Genomic DNA, 15,705 nt, shown 5'->3' with positions numbered 1-15,705 from the left:
GGGAGAAGCAGCATCAACCCACTGTTCATCCTGCCTCTGCATAACCTTCATCAGGCAGTAGCATCCATGGTGACTCGCTATCTACCCTGCAGGAGAATGAAATGAATGGAGAGGATGTTATTCTTTGACAGCCACCAGTGTTAGCTGCTATGCTGAAGCTGGATTCATCACAGGGGCACCAGTTGTGCGGTTGTCCTGATGCTAAGACCTTTATATTTCATCTTGTTTCGTCCAAGGCTATGAAATCCGAGGCTATGAAATCCCAGGCCTTGGGTGAATGGATGTGGAATTGTGTGCTACCCGATCAGTTTTATGGAAAGGAGAGCATGTGGTTAAAAACAACAACCTGGAATGGAAGGATGGGTGGAACTAGGATACCCAGCCTGAAAAGCTCTGCTCTTGAGCCCTTAAATGCGTCTACAAATTTGTTCAAAGCACGTGGTGCTGGGCTATTTTCATACTGCTGTGTTTACATTCCTTCGCCCTGCCTGGCTCCCAGTTCTGCCCCGGCTGGTCATATGAACGTACTGAAACACCCACTCTGCTACGAATGGCAGAAAGCATTTGGAGTTAAGAATCCTGGCTTCTATTCTCAATTCACAAAATGAAGCACAGTAAGGGACATGACTGTGGAATTTGCTGCCAAGGAGTGTGGTGGAGTCTCCTTCTTTGGAGGTCTTTAAGCACAGGCTTGACAACCATATGTCAGGAGTGCTCTGATGGTGTTTCCTGCTTGGCAGGGGGTTGGACTCGACGGCCCTTGTGGTCTCTTCCGATTCTATGATTCTATGATTCTATGACGTGGGCTTGTAGAAATACCTGTCCTTGAGCTCTGGGGGGCAGATGTATCCCTGCCCCCTCCTGCAAACTTCATTCCTTGGCTCCCCCTATGGAAAACTGGTCACCTGAGCAAAATGAGTGTTTCTTATGCAAGTCCAGTTTTATGAAGTTTACTAATCGCAGGCCAGGTTTCTTCATGTATCAAATTATGTCTGTGCCAGATCTCTACAGATTATTAGGCCATATTTTTGTAACAAGAAAGCTTAATGCCTATACGGTGCCAGATTCAGGATTTGGGGGTGGGCAGGAAGAGACTTTAATCTGAAAGAGAAGGAGCGTATAGAGAAATCTCACATTGTTCTAAGCTGCCCTGGGAGTTTTTCTGTGGGATGAGAATGGCAGTGCCCTTGGGGGTGATGGACCCACTGCTGGACTAGGTTCCCTGGCAAATGTTTAGTTTGCTGCCACCTGGAGCTTTGGTTATTTGCATGATCACTCAGCTGGTGTTGAAGGGGAGGAAGGATGCCTGGAAGGACAAGGCATGGGATGTAAACGAGGAAAAGAGGTTGCTTTGTGAAGTACAGTGGTACCTCGGGTTACAGACGCTTCAGGTTACATATGCTTCAGGTTACAGACTCTGCTTACCCAGAAATAGAACTTTGCTTCAGGATGAGAACAGAAATCGTGTGGTGGCAGCAGCGGGAGGCCCCATTAGCTAGAGTGGTACCTCGGGTTAAGAACAGTTTCTGGTTAAGAACAGACCTCCAGAACGAATTAAGTTCTTAACCCGAGGTACCACTGTAGCAGCAGAGAACAATAAGAGAAAGTCTGCAGAAGGAGTTGAAAGTTTGGGCATTCAGAATGTTAAGAACTGCCACAGGAAAAATAGGATCAAAGAAGGAGCTGGCAAGGCAGGCAAACATCACCAGCTTCAAACATCAATGAAAAGGCACAGTTCTTAATAATGTGACATTTGCTGTGAAGATACAATTTCATGAGATGGTATCTGGAGATAGAAACTGGTCCCTGGTGGTGCTCTTTATCTAGATTCTCATTAACTGTTCTTAACTGTTCTGGTTTAGACTCCAGCAAGCCAGTGCTGAAGCTTTCCTGGAAGTCCTGAACGTAAATATGGTTTCTCTCCTGTGTTTATTGCATAAGATGCATTGCGCAAGAGATGCCTGTCTAGTTCAAAGAGCATTTTATTGAACGTTACCCTGTCTCTGTTGTATCAGAGAAGATAAAATGATGTATTATGTTGGTCCACAACCTTCAAAACCTTTTGCAGCATTTTCAATTCATACCTTTGCTCAGGACCAGAGAACCTGCAGCCCTCCATATATTCTTGGACTCTTAACTCCCATTAGCCCTCCGCCACCCATGCATTCTTTTGAAGCTTAGAACAGCCTTGTAAAAGAGGCACATGGCGTGATCCCACCCACCCCTGTGCCATTGAATCCACTGATGTGTTGTCTGAATAGGGCTTCAGTAAGAATTCAGTGGGACGCAGGTGGTGCTGTGGGTTAAACCACAGAGCCTAGGACTTGCCAATCAGAAGGTTGGTGGTTCGAATCCCCGCGACTGAGTGAGCTCCCGTTGCTTGGTCCCTGCTCCTGCCAACCTAGCAGTTCAAAAGCATGTCAAAGTGCAAGTAGATAAATAGGTACTGCTCTGGCAGGAAGGTAAACAGCATTTTCATGCGCTGCTCTGGTTCTCCAGAAGTGGCTTAGTCATGCTGGCCACATGACCCAGAAACTGTACGCCGGCTCCCTCGACCAATAAAGCGAGATGAGCGCCACAACCCCAGAGTCGGCCACGACTGGACCTAATGGTCAGGGGTCCCTTTACCTTTTCTTTACAAGAATTTGGAACATCTTCCAGCATTTTGTGCTGCTTAAATCAAAACAAGGGAAATTTATCATGTTATCATGCCCTCTTCAGAACGAGAATAAAAGAAGGACAGAGCCTGCTAAAGGGCCAAGCAGAGGACAGCATGGCTGTGTGAGAGGGGGGGGAAGAGAAAACATGCAACAAGTTTGTTTGGCCTTGTCCAGTTAAATGATTTTCGGGCTCATGTTTCTTCTAATCTAACCCTCTTGGCTCATAGACAAACATATATCAAGTGAGAGCGATCGGTGAAAATATGTGAGACAGAGTGTAAGGGGGAACAAATTAATCGCAGGGGTCAGCAAACTTTTTCAGCAGGGGCCGGTCCACTGTCCCTCAGACCTTGTGGGGGGCTGGACTATATTGGGGGGGGGGGAGAACGAATTCCTATGCCCCACAAATTACCCAGAGATGCATTTTAAATAAAAGCACACATTCTACTCATGCAAAAACACGCTGATTCCTGGACTGTCTGTGGGCTGGATTTACTGGTAGAAGGCGATTAATTTGCCTACCCATGGACTAATGGGTGATGTTGCCACCAAATATACCCTCCCCTGCTTTCCATAGAGACTTTCCAGCAAGGTCTCTGATCCCAAAGGACTTCCTTCTCCCCCTCTTCCTGCCCACCATATTTAGGAATGCCAAACCACTTCCAGCCCACTGGTGATGAGGTGCTCTTCCACACAGAAGCAATTCCTTCCACTTAGAAAACTGGCATGCCAGGAAGAAGCCTTCTCAGAGGCATTTTCTGTTTATATTTTACAGACTCTCACTTGCACTCTTTTGAACCGACCTCATGAAAGCCAGTGTGGCAAAGTGCCAAAGGGGGAAAGCCACAAGTCTGGAAGTACGGTTCAGATCTCACCTCTGCTATTTGTGGCAATAAGCAGGTCATTTCCCTTTTCAGCCTCGCCCTGCCCCACCCCCGATCTGCAATATGGGGGATGATAAACCTACCTTCCTGGTTTGTTGCAGGGATTATAATAATATACGATATGGGAAGCACTTGGACACGAGTGCTCTGTCAAAGTTACATGCCATTGTACCAAACTGCACAGAATATATTTGTGGTATTTTCATGGCCACCTAATCAACGTAGACGCACTAATTCCTAATGGTGTGTGCTCTGGCATCTGCACCCTTTATCTCAAGCACTTGTGCAAATTATTGCAATGAAAATAAATACATGCACTCCTTAAATACAATCCTCCCTACCTACGTCTCTTGTCAGCTATGTATTGTCTCGGCTCCAACATCCGCAGGTAAAGTTAATCATCTATGGTGCAAGAAGTGGGCTGAGTTCTGTAATCCGACGAACAACCACCTAGTAGAATACCTTCCTCATGCAGTGGCTTTGCAGATGTTCTAAAACAGTGCTTCTCCCTTTCTTTGGATTGCATTGTTAAGACTGCAACTCAGTGCTCGCCTTCTAAAACCCACTTTTACTTCCCCTGCCTGCAGGATATCCTACGAGAGGGTGATACAGACCATGACGGGGAGCTTAATTTCGAGGAATTTGCCCGCTACCTCCAGGAGCGCGAACGCAAACTGCTGCTGATGTTTCACAGCCTGGACCGCAACCATGATGGTATGAAAGCACCTCCAGCTGCTTCTAGCCCAACCTTTGCTGCAGCCTGGAATGAAAACTTATTTGCTCACTTGTTCTTTTATTTATTTATGGCATGCGCACTCCATTCTTGAGGCCACAAGGTTTTACCCTGAGGCTTACGAAAACCAGTTTTGTAAAGATGTTGCTACAAATACCCTTTAGACTCCTTGTGACTTGGCTGCTTTCCCTGAAACACACTTTCACTTACTTTGTTACATTTGCATCCTGTGTGTTAGAAGAAAAATACTGCTTATGGGGTATCTAAGAGCCCGTATTCCTGCCAACCTAGCAGTTTGAAAGCACGTCAAAGTGCAAGTAGATAAATAGGTACCACTATGGCGGGAAAGTAAACGGCATTTCCGTGCGCTGCTCTGTTTCGCCAGAAGCGGCTTAGTCATGCTGGCCACATGACCCGGAATCTGTCTGCAGACAAACACCGTCTTCCTCGGCCAATAAAGCGAGATGAGCGCCGCAACCCCAGAGTCGGCCACGACTGGATCTAATGGTCCAGGGTCCCTTTAAGAGCCTGTATAGGGTCCTCAAGTAGGTTCTCTATCGGTAGGAGAAAATGGCCAACCAGAGAAAATTGAGAAGCAAAGCAGCTAGTAAGCCTGATCTTTATTAAATTTTTGCAACAGGGTCCCCCACTCCCCCCACGCAGGAAGGGAGGAGAGGAACCCAGAACATTGGTGTGCAAGTTCTTTTATAGACTTTTGAAATTGCCTACCCTGTAGCTCAAGACCACCCCCCAAAACATCATACATATGTCACAGAAAGAGGTGGTCCCCAGCAGAAATTTGAGTGTGTTGCTTCTCTCCTGTCTGCCAGGATACCTGATAAGGCCTTATTTGATTTCCTTTTCTGGGTAGCCTGGCCATTCCTTTGAGATGGTAAATACTTAGTTCCTGAATCTCTTATGCATATTGCTAGTGTGCTCAGCTTAACAGATACTTGCCAGACTGTATTTACAGGGAGGTGTAAGCCCCTACAGTTCAAAGAAAGCTTTTCCCATTTCCTTCCTCCTTGCAGAGAAATATTTGAGGCCAATTTGGGAGAGTCAAAATGGCTTCAGGATTGTTCTCCTGCACTATTTCAGACACATGGTTTATATACTTATGTATGTGTTTGCCTTGTACATTTCTTAACATTTATTTTATTTAAGACCTTCGAATTCCTATAACGTGTTTCCTTCGAGAAGCATAAGCTAGCATGCATAGAGCTCCCCTTCCCCAATTTCTCCTCACAACAACTCTGTGAGGTAGGCCATCCTCAGCGATGGTAACTGGCCCAAGTTGACCCTTGTTTGCTTCATGGCTGAGTACAGAATTGAACGCTCCTTCAGACTGTTGTTTTTAGCAGGTATCATCCACAGCATGCCATTGATGCAGTGGATTAGTGGTAGATTGACCCTGAACCATTCACCTACCATTTCACTTTGTGGGATGTTCTGCAATGTCCCTCCAGTGTTACTGCATTATCGTTGCCTGGAGGGACGCTCTTGAGCCATGGGACAAAAGAAGTGGAACAAAACACATTTTTTGGTATAAAAAGCTACAGGCTTTCAGCAGGAATAATTTGTAATTTCAATAGTTTTTATTATTTATACTCTGCCCATTTGGCTGAGTTGGCCCGGCCACTCTGGGTGACTAGGATGTTATGACAGGAAACAAAGCGGTGTGGTCTCCGTGAAACCTTTGCAGGTACAAAGAGTATTGAAAGTGGAATTGCATGTAACTGCCCTGTTACCATCCTGAGCACAAAACATTATGAGTGCACAAAGGAAAGGTTGGTCTGACCCTCTAGTCTAACCCCTACACCACAGTGGTTGTCCTAACTAAATCTACAATCATGCAAACCCTGCCCTTTCCCACACCTTCCTGTTTCTCCCACAACAGACTGGGTAGACCCCTCCCTGGCTACCTCCCCCCCTCTCTTTTTTTAATAATAAATGAGGTTCTGATTTATTTTAATGAAAAATAAAGAAATAAAACACCAGGAACTCATCAGTTAAGTGTAACCACATTTTAAATTGTGGCCAAATAGTCCCTGGCTGACGATAGTTGAAAGTAAAATATTTTAGAATTGAATCCTGCCATCTATAAGGTTATACCAGTCACGGGAAGGTTCATGACTATTCTTCCCCTCCCCCTGGGCCCCCCACCCCAATCCTGGAACAAGAAGACCTAACTGCAAAGCTCCCTATTTCCTTTCAGCCTATCATCAGCTTAACTCAGTTTGCACAAGCTTCCCCACCCCAACTCCAGATAGTGTGCCTTAAAATGTGGGCCATGCTGTGCATTCCTTGCAGGGACCAGTTAAGAAACGCAGATCGAATAATGACCTATAACTTCCTCCATTTGGGACTCACTTGTGCTAGCTGCATGTCAGAAAAGATGGAGGCGCAGGGATAAAGAGCATAGGAATTTATGTTCCGTGAGGCTGAAGAGAGCCGGGAAGTGCCTGTTCTGTTCCGCAGCCTTGAATAAAGGACGCCTGTTTGACTGCTCCAAGACAAAACCCAGGCATGGCTGGCCTCCCTCCTTGGCAGTCTCTGCCCCAAGGAGTGGGTGGCCTTGCCTCCTGAAGCTCTTTCCAATTCCTACCAGATGACTGTAAATGATAGATGCATGAGACGCACCCAAATGCCAGACTCTGCACCAGTGGCGTAGCGTGGGTTGTCAGCACCCGGGGCAAGGCAAGTAATTTACGCCCCCTAACCCGTGCGCCAGGTAGGGGCAGAGAGCTGTGAGTGCGAGCGCGCCCCCCCCCCGATGTTGTGCCCGGTGCGGCCGGCCCCCCCTGCACCCCCCACGCTACGCGACTGCCCGCACGAGTTCCTTTTCCTCCCATTCTGGCCGAGTCAGAAGGAACTCCCAGGCCTGTGTCTTATACTCTGAGGCATGGCGCATGACCCTTGTGGAAGCCAGGAGAGGGGTACCTTCTTCACGTTCCCTTCTGGGCACCAAATCCCTGTGGTGGGCAGGACCAGAGGCAAAAATAGGCAAAGCCAGAAATGTCAATTTACCTTTGTACCAGGTGGCTGGTTTTCACACGCTCCTCAAGTGGGGCCCTGGACATTTTGCCACTAGAGGCAAACCAGAAAATGGGGGGGGGGACTGTGTGCCAGTCATGTACCCACTCTTATGCCCCTGCCCCCCACCATGTGGCAGTGGGCAGAGGAGGAGGGGGCCGACAAGCGCAGAAGGTGGATCTGCCACTTCTCCCAGTTTTCTGGAGCCTGCTGCCCTGAAGCAACTGCCTCACCTTGCCTCATGGCTGGGCCGGCCCTGTCCTCAAGCAAGAGGCATTGTCAGAGTTCAAGGACACATTTCAACCTGGCAAAAGCACTCAAGGAGGGTGCAAAGCAGGGGTGCTGAGGCACGTGACCTGGGAAGACGGGGTGTGTGAGGGAGGAAAAGTCCCGAGGGGGTGGCTAGAGAGGCTCTCATCTGGCCCCTTCAGGCCCAAGGTTGCCATCATTAGTGGAGGTTCCAAAGGGACTGATCCAGCTTGGGGACTGGTTGGTTTAGCAAGTCATCTTAGAGCTGGCTCATATCTGGCCCTGGAATCAAAGTCCTCTGTATTGTGGGGGCATGACAGCAAGCCCTGAATTGTCCACATTCTTCCTGCCCCCACCCTCCACAAATAGGGCAGAGGGATACAAAGGCCTCAGTCATATACCTGGAGACTTTGTGTGCCTCAACAGCATTTCCTGTGGAAGATAGAGCAGGTGGAAGGTGGATCACATGAGTGAAGCTAATATTTGTACAGTGAGTTTTTCGTGTGTTCACCTTGCACTGTGAGGGTGGTTTATGATCTTAAGCTTTGAGTTGCTCCCAGACTTGGCCAAGCAAGGAACCTACACATGGAGTGTGTGTGTGTGTGTGTGTGTGTGTGTGTGTGTGTGTGTACCAAGTCTTTGAGTATCTGACCCTCTGGCTAAGTCTGATTCTGCTTCATATTACAGCCGCCATGTGAAGGCCACATTGAATGGCTGCATGCAGTACACAGAGTGGACTTCCACTTGGATTGATTCCCACTTCTCCATGGGATAAGACCCCCTCCATATACAGGATGACCACCACACGGGGACAGAAAATGCCCTTGACAATGTGTCAAGTGATGCCTGAGGAGATGAGAGAAGGGCTCTTTGTTGCAACAGGAATGAGGGTCCCACTCTTCACAATCCACAACTGACTGGCAATGACCTTTTTTATGAAGTGGAAATTGCCATGGGGCCATGGGGAATATATGTGTTCCTACTACTTTGGGGTCTTCCTTCTTAGCCTTTCCTCCCCCCCCCCTTTCCTCTGATTATGATTTCATGTACAGTGGTATCTCGGGTTAAGTACGTAATTTGTTCTGGAGGTCCGTTCTTAACCTGAAACTGTTCTTAACCTGTGGTACCACTTTAGCTAAAGGGGCCTCCTGCTGCCGCCGTGCCACCAGAGCATGATTTCTGTTCTCATCCTGAAGCAAAGTTCTTAACCCAAGGTACTATTTCTGGGTTAGTGGAGTCTGTAACCTGAAGCGTATGTAACCTGAAGCGTATGTAACCCAAGGTACCACTGTAAAGTGTTACAGCTTGGGTTCACAGCTATACAGTAGTAAACCAGTCTTGCCTTTTGAAAGGCAGACATTATGCAGGCGAAGCTTTCACAGGCGCTGAGGGGCAAAGCTTTGCTGTTAAAAGGCAGGGGAGGAGAGGCAACGTGAAAAACCACCACTGGCGATCCTGCTGCTTCTGAATCAGAGCCCCTTTAGAGCACAGGGTAGACTTGAAAAGTGGGCTGTTAAACGTACCAGATGGCAGGTCAATGTTTGGGACAAAGCCGAAAGCTTGGAGAGAGCACAGACTGCAAAGTCAGTGAGTGCTGCAAGCCCTAGTGGCGTCCGACCAAAATCTGGAATGCTCCAGACTGCTTTTGCCAAGCCTCTCCTTCCTGCATCTAGTACAATCAGTTCAAAAACTATTCCGTTTCTTCCAAAACATGTCTGAAGGGGGCTTGTTTCAACAAGATGACCACCTGCATCTCCTGTTCAGCGAGTCTTCCTGCCTAGCCAGAACTCCAGGGAGAGGGCCAGAGGCCATAAATGGGCAGTTCTGTCTACTTGGAGATAGGAAAAGCCCCAAGGCCCATGTAGTCCAGCATCCTGTTGCCACAGTAGCCAACTAGATGCCTAAGGGATGCCTAAGGCATCAGATGCCTAAGGCAGCAGCCATTGCCCCACTTGTGGTTCTTGACAACTGGTATACAATACAGCCACGGAGGTTACAAGCCACTGATAGCCTTGTTCTCCATTAATCTGTCTGTTCCTTTAAAAAAACCAAAAACACAGGTTTAAAGACTCATAGGAGGGGGCGTGGAGAGAGAGGCACAGCTCAAAAGACTTATTGAAACAAGCCTTTGTCCCATTATTAAATAAATCATAAGCCCATCTGATCCCACCTGTCCTGCTGTGACCTTGCAACTCTTGGCTGACTCTGCAACATGCAGTAGGCATCTGTAATATTGCCCTAAAGGGAAAGTAAGAGAAGAAAGGCATTAGAATGAAGAAGAAAAAAAAGGAGGAGGAGAACAAGAGCACAGAGAACAACTGACTGTTCCTTTAAATACAGTGGTATCTCGGGTTACAGATGCTTCTGGTTACAGACACTTCAGGTTCCAGACTCCGCTAACCCAGAAATAGTACCTCGGGTTAAGAACTTTGCTTCAGGATGAGGCCCCATTAGCTAAAGTGGTATCTCAGGTTAAGAACAGTTTCAGGTTAAGAATGGACCTCCAGAATGAATTAAGTTCTTAACCTGAGGTACCACTGTATACAAAAAGGTTGTCCACTACTTGTGGGGTCACTCATCAGACTCTCAGACCCTCCAAGTGTCCTTGTTTTCCAGGGATATCCCTGACTTGAGTGAAGCTGTCCTGGTTTCTGATTTGATACCAGAATGTCCTACTTTTCCTTAGGATGTCCTTATTTTCACTGGAGAAATGTCGGAGGGTATGGAGTTATTCAACTCCCAAGCCATCAGAAGGCAATCCTGTACAGTAAAAGGAAGTTTTTGTTAATGTTTAATATTTAATTGTGGTTTTATATATGTTGGAAGCTGGCCAGAGTGGCTGGGGCAACCCAGTAAGATGTGTGGGGTATAAATAGTAAAAATATCATTATGGAATGGGACATCCCTATTTTCATCGAAGAAATGTTGGAGCGTATGGACTCTGTGCACACACGATACCAGAGACAGCTTGTTGATTTAAAGAAAGTTGGAAGTGGTTGGGAAAAGTTTTGCTTCCCTCTTTCAAACTGCTTTCAATTGAAGAAACTATGGTCAGCCTCCAGCCTAAACTAACAACCATAATGTGGATAATGATCTTGTTTCGTTTCCGGGAGATGTTTTGGTTTTGGCCCAAATCCAAATGGAGGCTATTAAAGATCCATTAACCAGCAGTTATTCAACCCCACCCTGTCGTAGTTTCAGGATTTCTCGTTGCCCCGTGCCCTTTGTGGTTATCCAGTGTACCTTTTACACTGTGTGTGTATACATTTGTGTGGAGGCAACTGTAGGCTGATAATTGCTAGAGAAGGCACATCTCTCTTAAGCTAGCTTCCAAAAATATGTGTGCTTGTTGGACTTAACAATATGTAGACATAGAAGAATCCATTGGATTTAGATGGCTGCCATGGCAGCCATTTTTCCTGCCTTTGAGCCTAGACAACTGCAATAAGGTTATTCAGGGCTCTCCTAGATGAGTATTCAGAAACTTCAACCACTGTAAAACACCCTGGATGTTCTCCAAAGCCTGAACCTGAGCATCTTCCAGAAGACTGGCGTGCACTTTTATTAGGACTCAAAAGTTTAAATATTTAGTCAGTTAACCTAACTGGGCTAAAACTTAGGTGACTAAAAAGATTCCTCTGATTAATTAGGAAGCAGCCTTTATGTTGTTTTTGTTAGATTTATTATATGTCCTTCATATGAAGGTCCTATTGTTTAAAGCCAACCACAAATGCAAAGCCACTAATGCAAAACCAATAACACATTAATTAGCAATTTTCAGGTAGATAGGGGGAAATACTTGATTCCTTGGGATAGCTCTCTTGATAGAGGATGAAACTCTTAATCTCAGGGTTGTTGTGGGTTGGGCAAAAAATTATTGCATTTCAGAAGGTTTGACTAGATGACTCTCGGGGCCCCTTCCAACTCTACAATTCTATGAACTCTACTATTCTATGATCCTCTATTTTCCAGAGTTTAGGAAATCACCTAGTGAAATACTGAGCTTTTTGGACAGAACTGATACAGTTCTGCACTCTAATGAAGGGCCAAAAGAACTCTTACAAACTCAGTCCGACAAATCCCTGTTGTGCTTGTTTTAGACAACGTCCACCTGCATTTAGTAAAACAGCGGTGTCTTACAAACAGTATGTTTTCTGTAGCTTAAGGTCAGGCTTTTAATATGCTATATTGCAGAAGATCTAAATCCTGGCCCACATTCTGCCAGAGAGGCACTGCTTGCCAAGATGTACACAGGACATGCGTTTATTTTGTCCTCTGCTCACCTCTGGCCAAACAGGCTTTGCAGGTTTTTGAAACTATACAGAACCTATTCAACAAGGGCAAAAGTAGAATCAGTGAGCAGCGTTTCCTCTTTCTAGGAGCAAGCACATTTCAGAGGCTGAAAGCATGGAAGGAAGGGACACTTAGCAATGCAGCGCCTCTTTAATACTCAGAATGCAAATAATACATTTTGTGCTACCAAAGTTCTGATACACTATTCTTTCCAATCTCTTGGGCAAATGTGATCATTCTTGATGAAATTGTTAAATGACCTCTCTCTTGTACAAGAACAGCCAGCTTTTCCATTTCAGTCACACACTGTGCTTTCTTCAAGCATTTGGAAACCTTGGGGAGCGCTTCATTTTGTTGTATCTTACTAAAGCAACATACCTCTCTTTTATTCGGAGCTTAATCTCTCAGTTTCTTTTTAATCTGGACCCCAGGGGCCAAGTGAAGTCTTTTTCTTATCCGCCCCCCTTTAAATAGGCCTCCTTTGGGATATGCTGTGCATTCCTGCCTCAAGCTTTTTCTCCGTCGTAGTGACTGCAGCAAACCAATAGGGAATTTTGGCAAACCAAACATAGCCTTTGGGGAAAATGGGAAGCAGAGAGACTGAAATCGACAGACTCTGACTTACAGTACTTGTTGGCAGCATCAGTTAGCTTGAACTTAATCAGGATTTCCTGATGAGGAAGTTTCCTACCCTGTGCTTTCCTAGCAAAATGAATGCTCCTGCTTCTTCTATATCTCCAGGTAGAATAAAGTTAATTGTGAAGCTGTATACATACAGGGACAGCTGTATAATAAACACATCAGCTGCGGGCATTAATAGTGTTCTGTATCTGCAGAAAGTTCCTGGTTTTGCTTGCATCCGAAGCAGGGATGGGGAGCCGGCAGTCCTCCAGCTGGTGTTAGACTCGTACTCCCATCAGCCGCAGCCACTACAGGCAATAGTCAGGGATGATGGGAGTTGCAGTCCAACTTTATAGGGAGGGCTACCTGAAAGACCTACATTGGCTCCCGGTACGTTTCCAAGCACAATTCAAAGTGTTGGTGCTGACCTTTAAAGCCCTAAACGGCCTCAACCCAGTATACCCAAAGGAGTGTCTCCACCCCCATCATTCAGCCCGGACACTGAGGTCCAGCACCGAGGGCCTTCTGGCGGTTCACTCACTGCGAGAAGTGAGGTTACAGGGAGCCAGGCAGAAGACCTTCTTGGTAGTGGCACCCACCCTGTGGAACACCTTCCCATCAGATGTCAAAGAGATCAATAACTCCAGTGGTACCTCTGGATGCGAACAGGATCCTTTCCGGAGCCCCGTTCGCATCCAGAACAAATGCAACCTGTGTATGCGGGCCGCAATTCGCCACTTCTGCGCATGCATGTGACGTCATTTTGACCATCTGCGCATGTGCAAGCGGCAAAACCCGGAAGTAACACCCTCCATTACTTCCAGGTCGCCACAGCGCGCAACCCGAAAATACTTATCCCGAAGCTGCTTCAACCCGAGGTATGACTGTATCTGACTTTTAGAAGACATCTGAAAGCAGCCCTATTTAGGGAAGTTTTTAAAGTTTGATGTTTTATCTTGTTTTTAATACTCTCTTGGGAGCCGCCCGGAGTGACTGGGGATACCCAGCCAGATGGGTGGGGTAATAATAATAATAATAATGTATCATCATCATCGGTAAACGGCGTTTCCGTGCACTGCTCTGGTTCTCCAGAAGCGGCTTAGTCATGCTGGCCACATGACCCGGAAGCTGTACGCCGGCTCCCTCAGCCAATAAAGCGAGATGAGCACCGCAACCCCAGAGTCGGTCACGACTGGACCTAATGGTCAGGAGTCCCTTTACCTTTACCTTTATCATCATCATCAGGAGCAGCAGCAGCAGCTTTCTTCATTGCCTGGTACCCTCTTCTGACTATGCTTACTGCTTCATGTCCCCACGTTAGCAATAGTCCTCTCCAGTGTGTGCGCACACAACATCATCTCTGAGATGTAAATATTGGGGAGTTCTTCCTTCCTGTAGGAGGCTTCCTTCTTTCTCCTCTGGCGATGGCACCCCCCTCTGTAGCCCTCTCTGTCTCTCTTCCAGGTGGGACGCCGGCAGGGGGCTCAGTGTGGGAATCCCGAAGGCTGGTATGGCTGCCTGTATGGTGTCTCCCTCCCCAACGTGACAGCATGCACCCCTGGTCCAGCAACGAAATTGCTACCCCTTCACCCACCCACTTCCACCCTTTCAAGAAATCCCTCAAAACCCACTGGGTCCTTTTACGCGTCTGCAGCCCAGGAAGCTGTGGGCACATCTCACTTCCTCCCGTTGGGGGACCCTGTAGAACCCTCTTGGCTCCCCAGCTTCTCCTAACCCATCAGTAGCTTAAGATGCACCCTGGCTCCTCCAGACAGATGGATCCTCTTCTCTTCTCTTCTTGTGCTGCAGGCCACATTGACGTATCTGAGATCCAGCAAACCTTCCACAGCCTTGGCGTTTACATCTCCCTGCAGCAAGCGGAGAAAATTTTGCACAGGTGAGGCTGTCACTACCCTTGCTTTGAACTCCCACCTCCCTGACCCCCCCCCCCAGTCCCAGTGTGCCCTAGCCCACACTGGCTTTCCCCCCCTTCAGTCTCACTCTACTCTGTTTTGTGTGTGTTGCAGCATAGACAAGGATGGCACCATGACCATTGACTGGCATGAGTGGCGAGACCACTTCCTCCTCAACCCGTTGGAGAACATGGAGGAGATCGTATACTACTGGAAGCACTCAACGGTAAACCAGTTTCCTCGTCCTCTCCAGACCTGAGGTTGTTCTGTTCTCCACTCTGATTCCTTGATTCTCAACATGGAAAAAATAGGGTTATATGAATGGAGATTGCAAGAATGGAGATAGATAGATAGATGATAGATTAGATAGATGATAGATATAGAGATAGATAGATAGGTAGATGATAGATAGATAGATAGATAGATAGATAGATGATAGATGATAGATGATAGATGATAGATAGATAGATAGATAGATGATAGATAGATAGATAGATAGATAGATAGATAGATAGATATGTTGTTGTTTGTTTGTTTGTTTGTTTGTTTGTTTGTTTAATCGTCTTAGTTGTGTTCGACTCTCTGTGACCCCATGAACCAGAGCATGCCTTGGAAACTCTCACTTTCTTCTCAAAGCTTCTCAAAGCTCCGAGGGCCTTCTGGCGGTTCCCTCACTGCGAGAAGCCAAGCTACAGGGAACCAGGCAGGGGGCCTTCTCGGTAGTGGCACCCACCCTGTGGAACGCCCTCCCATCAGATGTCAAGGAAATAAACAACTATCTGACTTTTAGAAGACATCTGAAGGCAACCCTATTTAGGGAAGTTTTTAATGTCTGATGTTTTATTGTGTTTTTAATATTCTGTTAGGAGTCGCCCATTGTGCCTGGGGAAACCCCGCCAGATGGGCGGGGTATAAATAATAAATTAGTAGTAGTAGTAGTAGTAGCAGCAGTAGTAGCAGTATGCTTAGGGTTGCCCGGAACAGTGCCTTTCAGTCATCAAATGCCTGGAGTCAGCAGGAATGTTTTAAAATATTTCCTGAAAGCCAGTAATGAGGGAGATAGATGCACCTCCCTAGGGAAAACATTCCATAAATGGAAAGCACTGTTTTAGGTACCTGGACCCCAAGCCATTTAGGGCTTTATGTGAATTTGGACTGGTAGTTCACTGGCAGCCAGTGCAGCAGTTTCAGGATCTGTTGCGCAGGGTCCCACCAGGCATTCTGCACCACCTGCAGCCTCCAGACCAGGGGTCAGCAAACTTTTTCAGGAGTGGGCCGGTCCACTGTCCCTCAGGCCTTGTGGGGAGCCAGACCCACCA

The 15,705-nt window shown here is 46.9% G+C and overlaps 1 protein-coding gene across 1 annotated transcript in view; it reads left to right on the top strand.

Moving 5' to 3' along the window:
• LOC308576488 (mitochondrial adenyl nucleotide antiporter SLC25A23-like) overlaps positions 1-15,705 on the top strand; it is a 50,853-nt gene that overhangs the window by 15,252 nt on the left and 19,896 nt on the right. The window contains exons 2-4 of the mRNA XM_081175875.1: positions 4,132-4,258; positions 14,283-14,370; positions 14,501-14,612. Coding sequence (XP_081032001.1) covers positions 4,132-4,258; positions 14,283-14,370; positions 14,501-14,612 — 327 coding nt within the window. The remainder of the gene's footprint in view (positions 1-4,131; positions 4,259-14,282; positions 14,371-14,500; positions 14,613-15,705) is intronic.

The sequence above is a fragment of the Podarcis bocagei genome, assembly GCF_964188305.1.
Source record: "Podarcis bocagei genome assembly, chromosome: 17".
In the NCBI taxonomy this organism is placed as follows: Eukaryota; Metazoa; Chordata; class Lepidosauria; order Squamata; family Lacertidae; genus Podarcis; species Podarcis bocagei.
The sequence above is the reverse complement of the archived record's forward strand: the minus strand, read 5'-3'. Positions and strand labels throughout refer to the sequence as shown.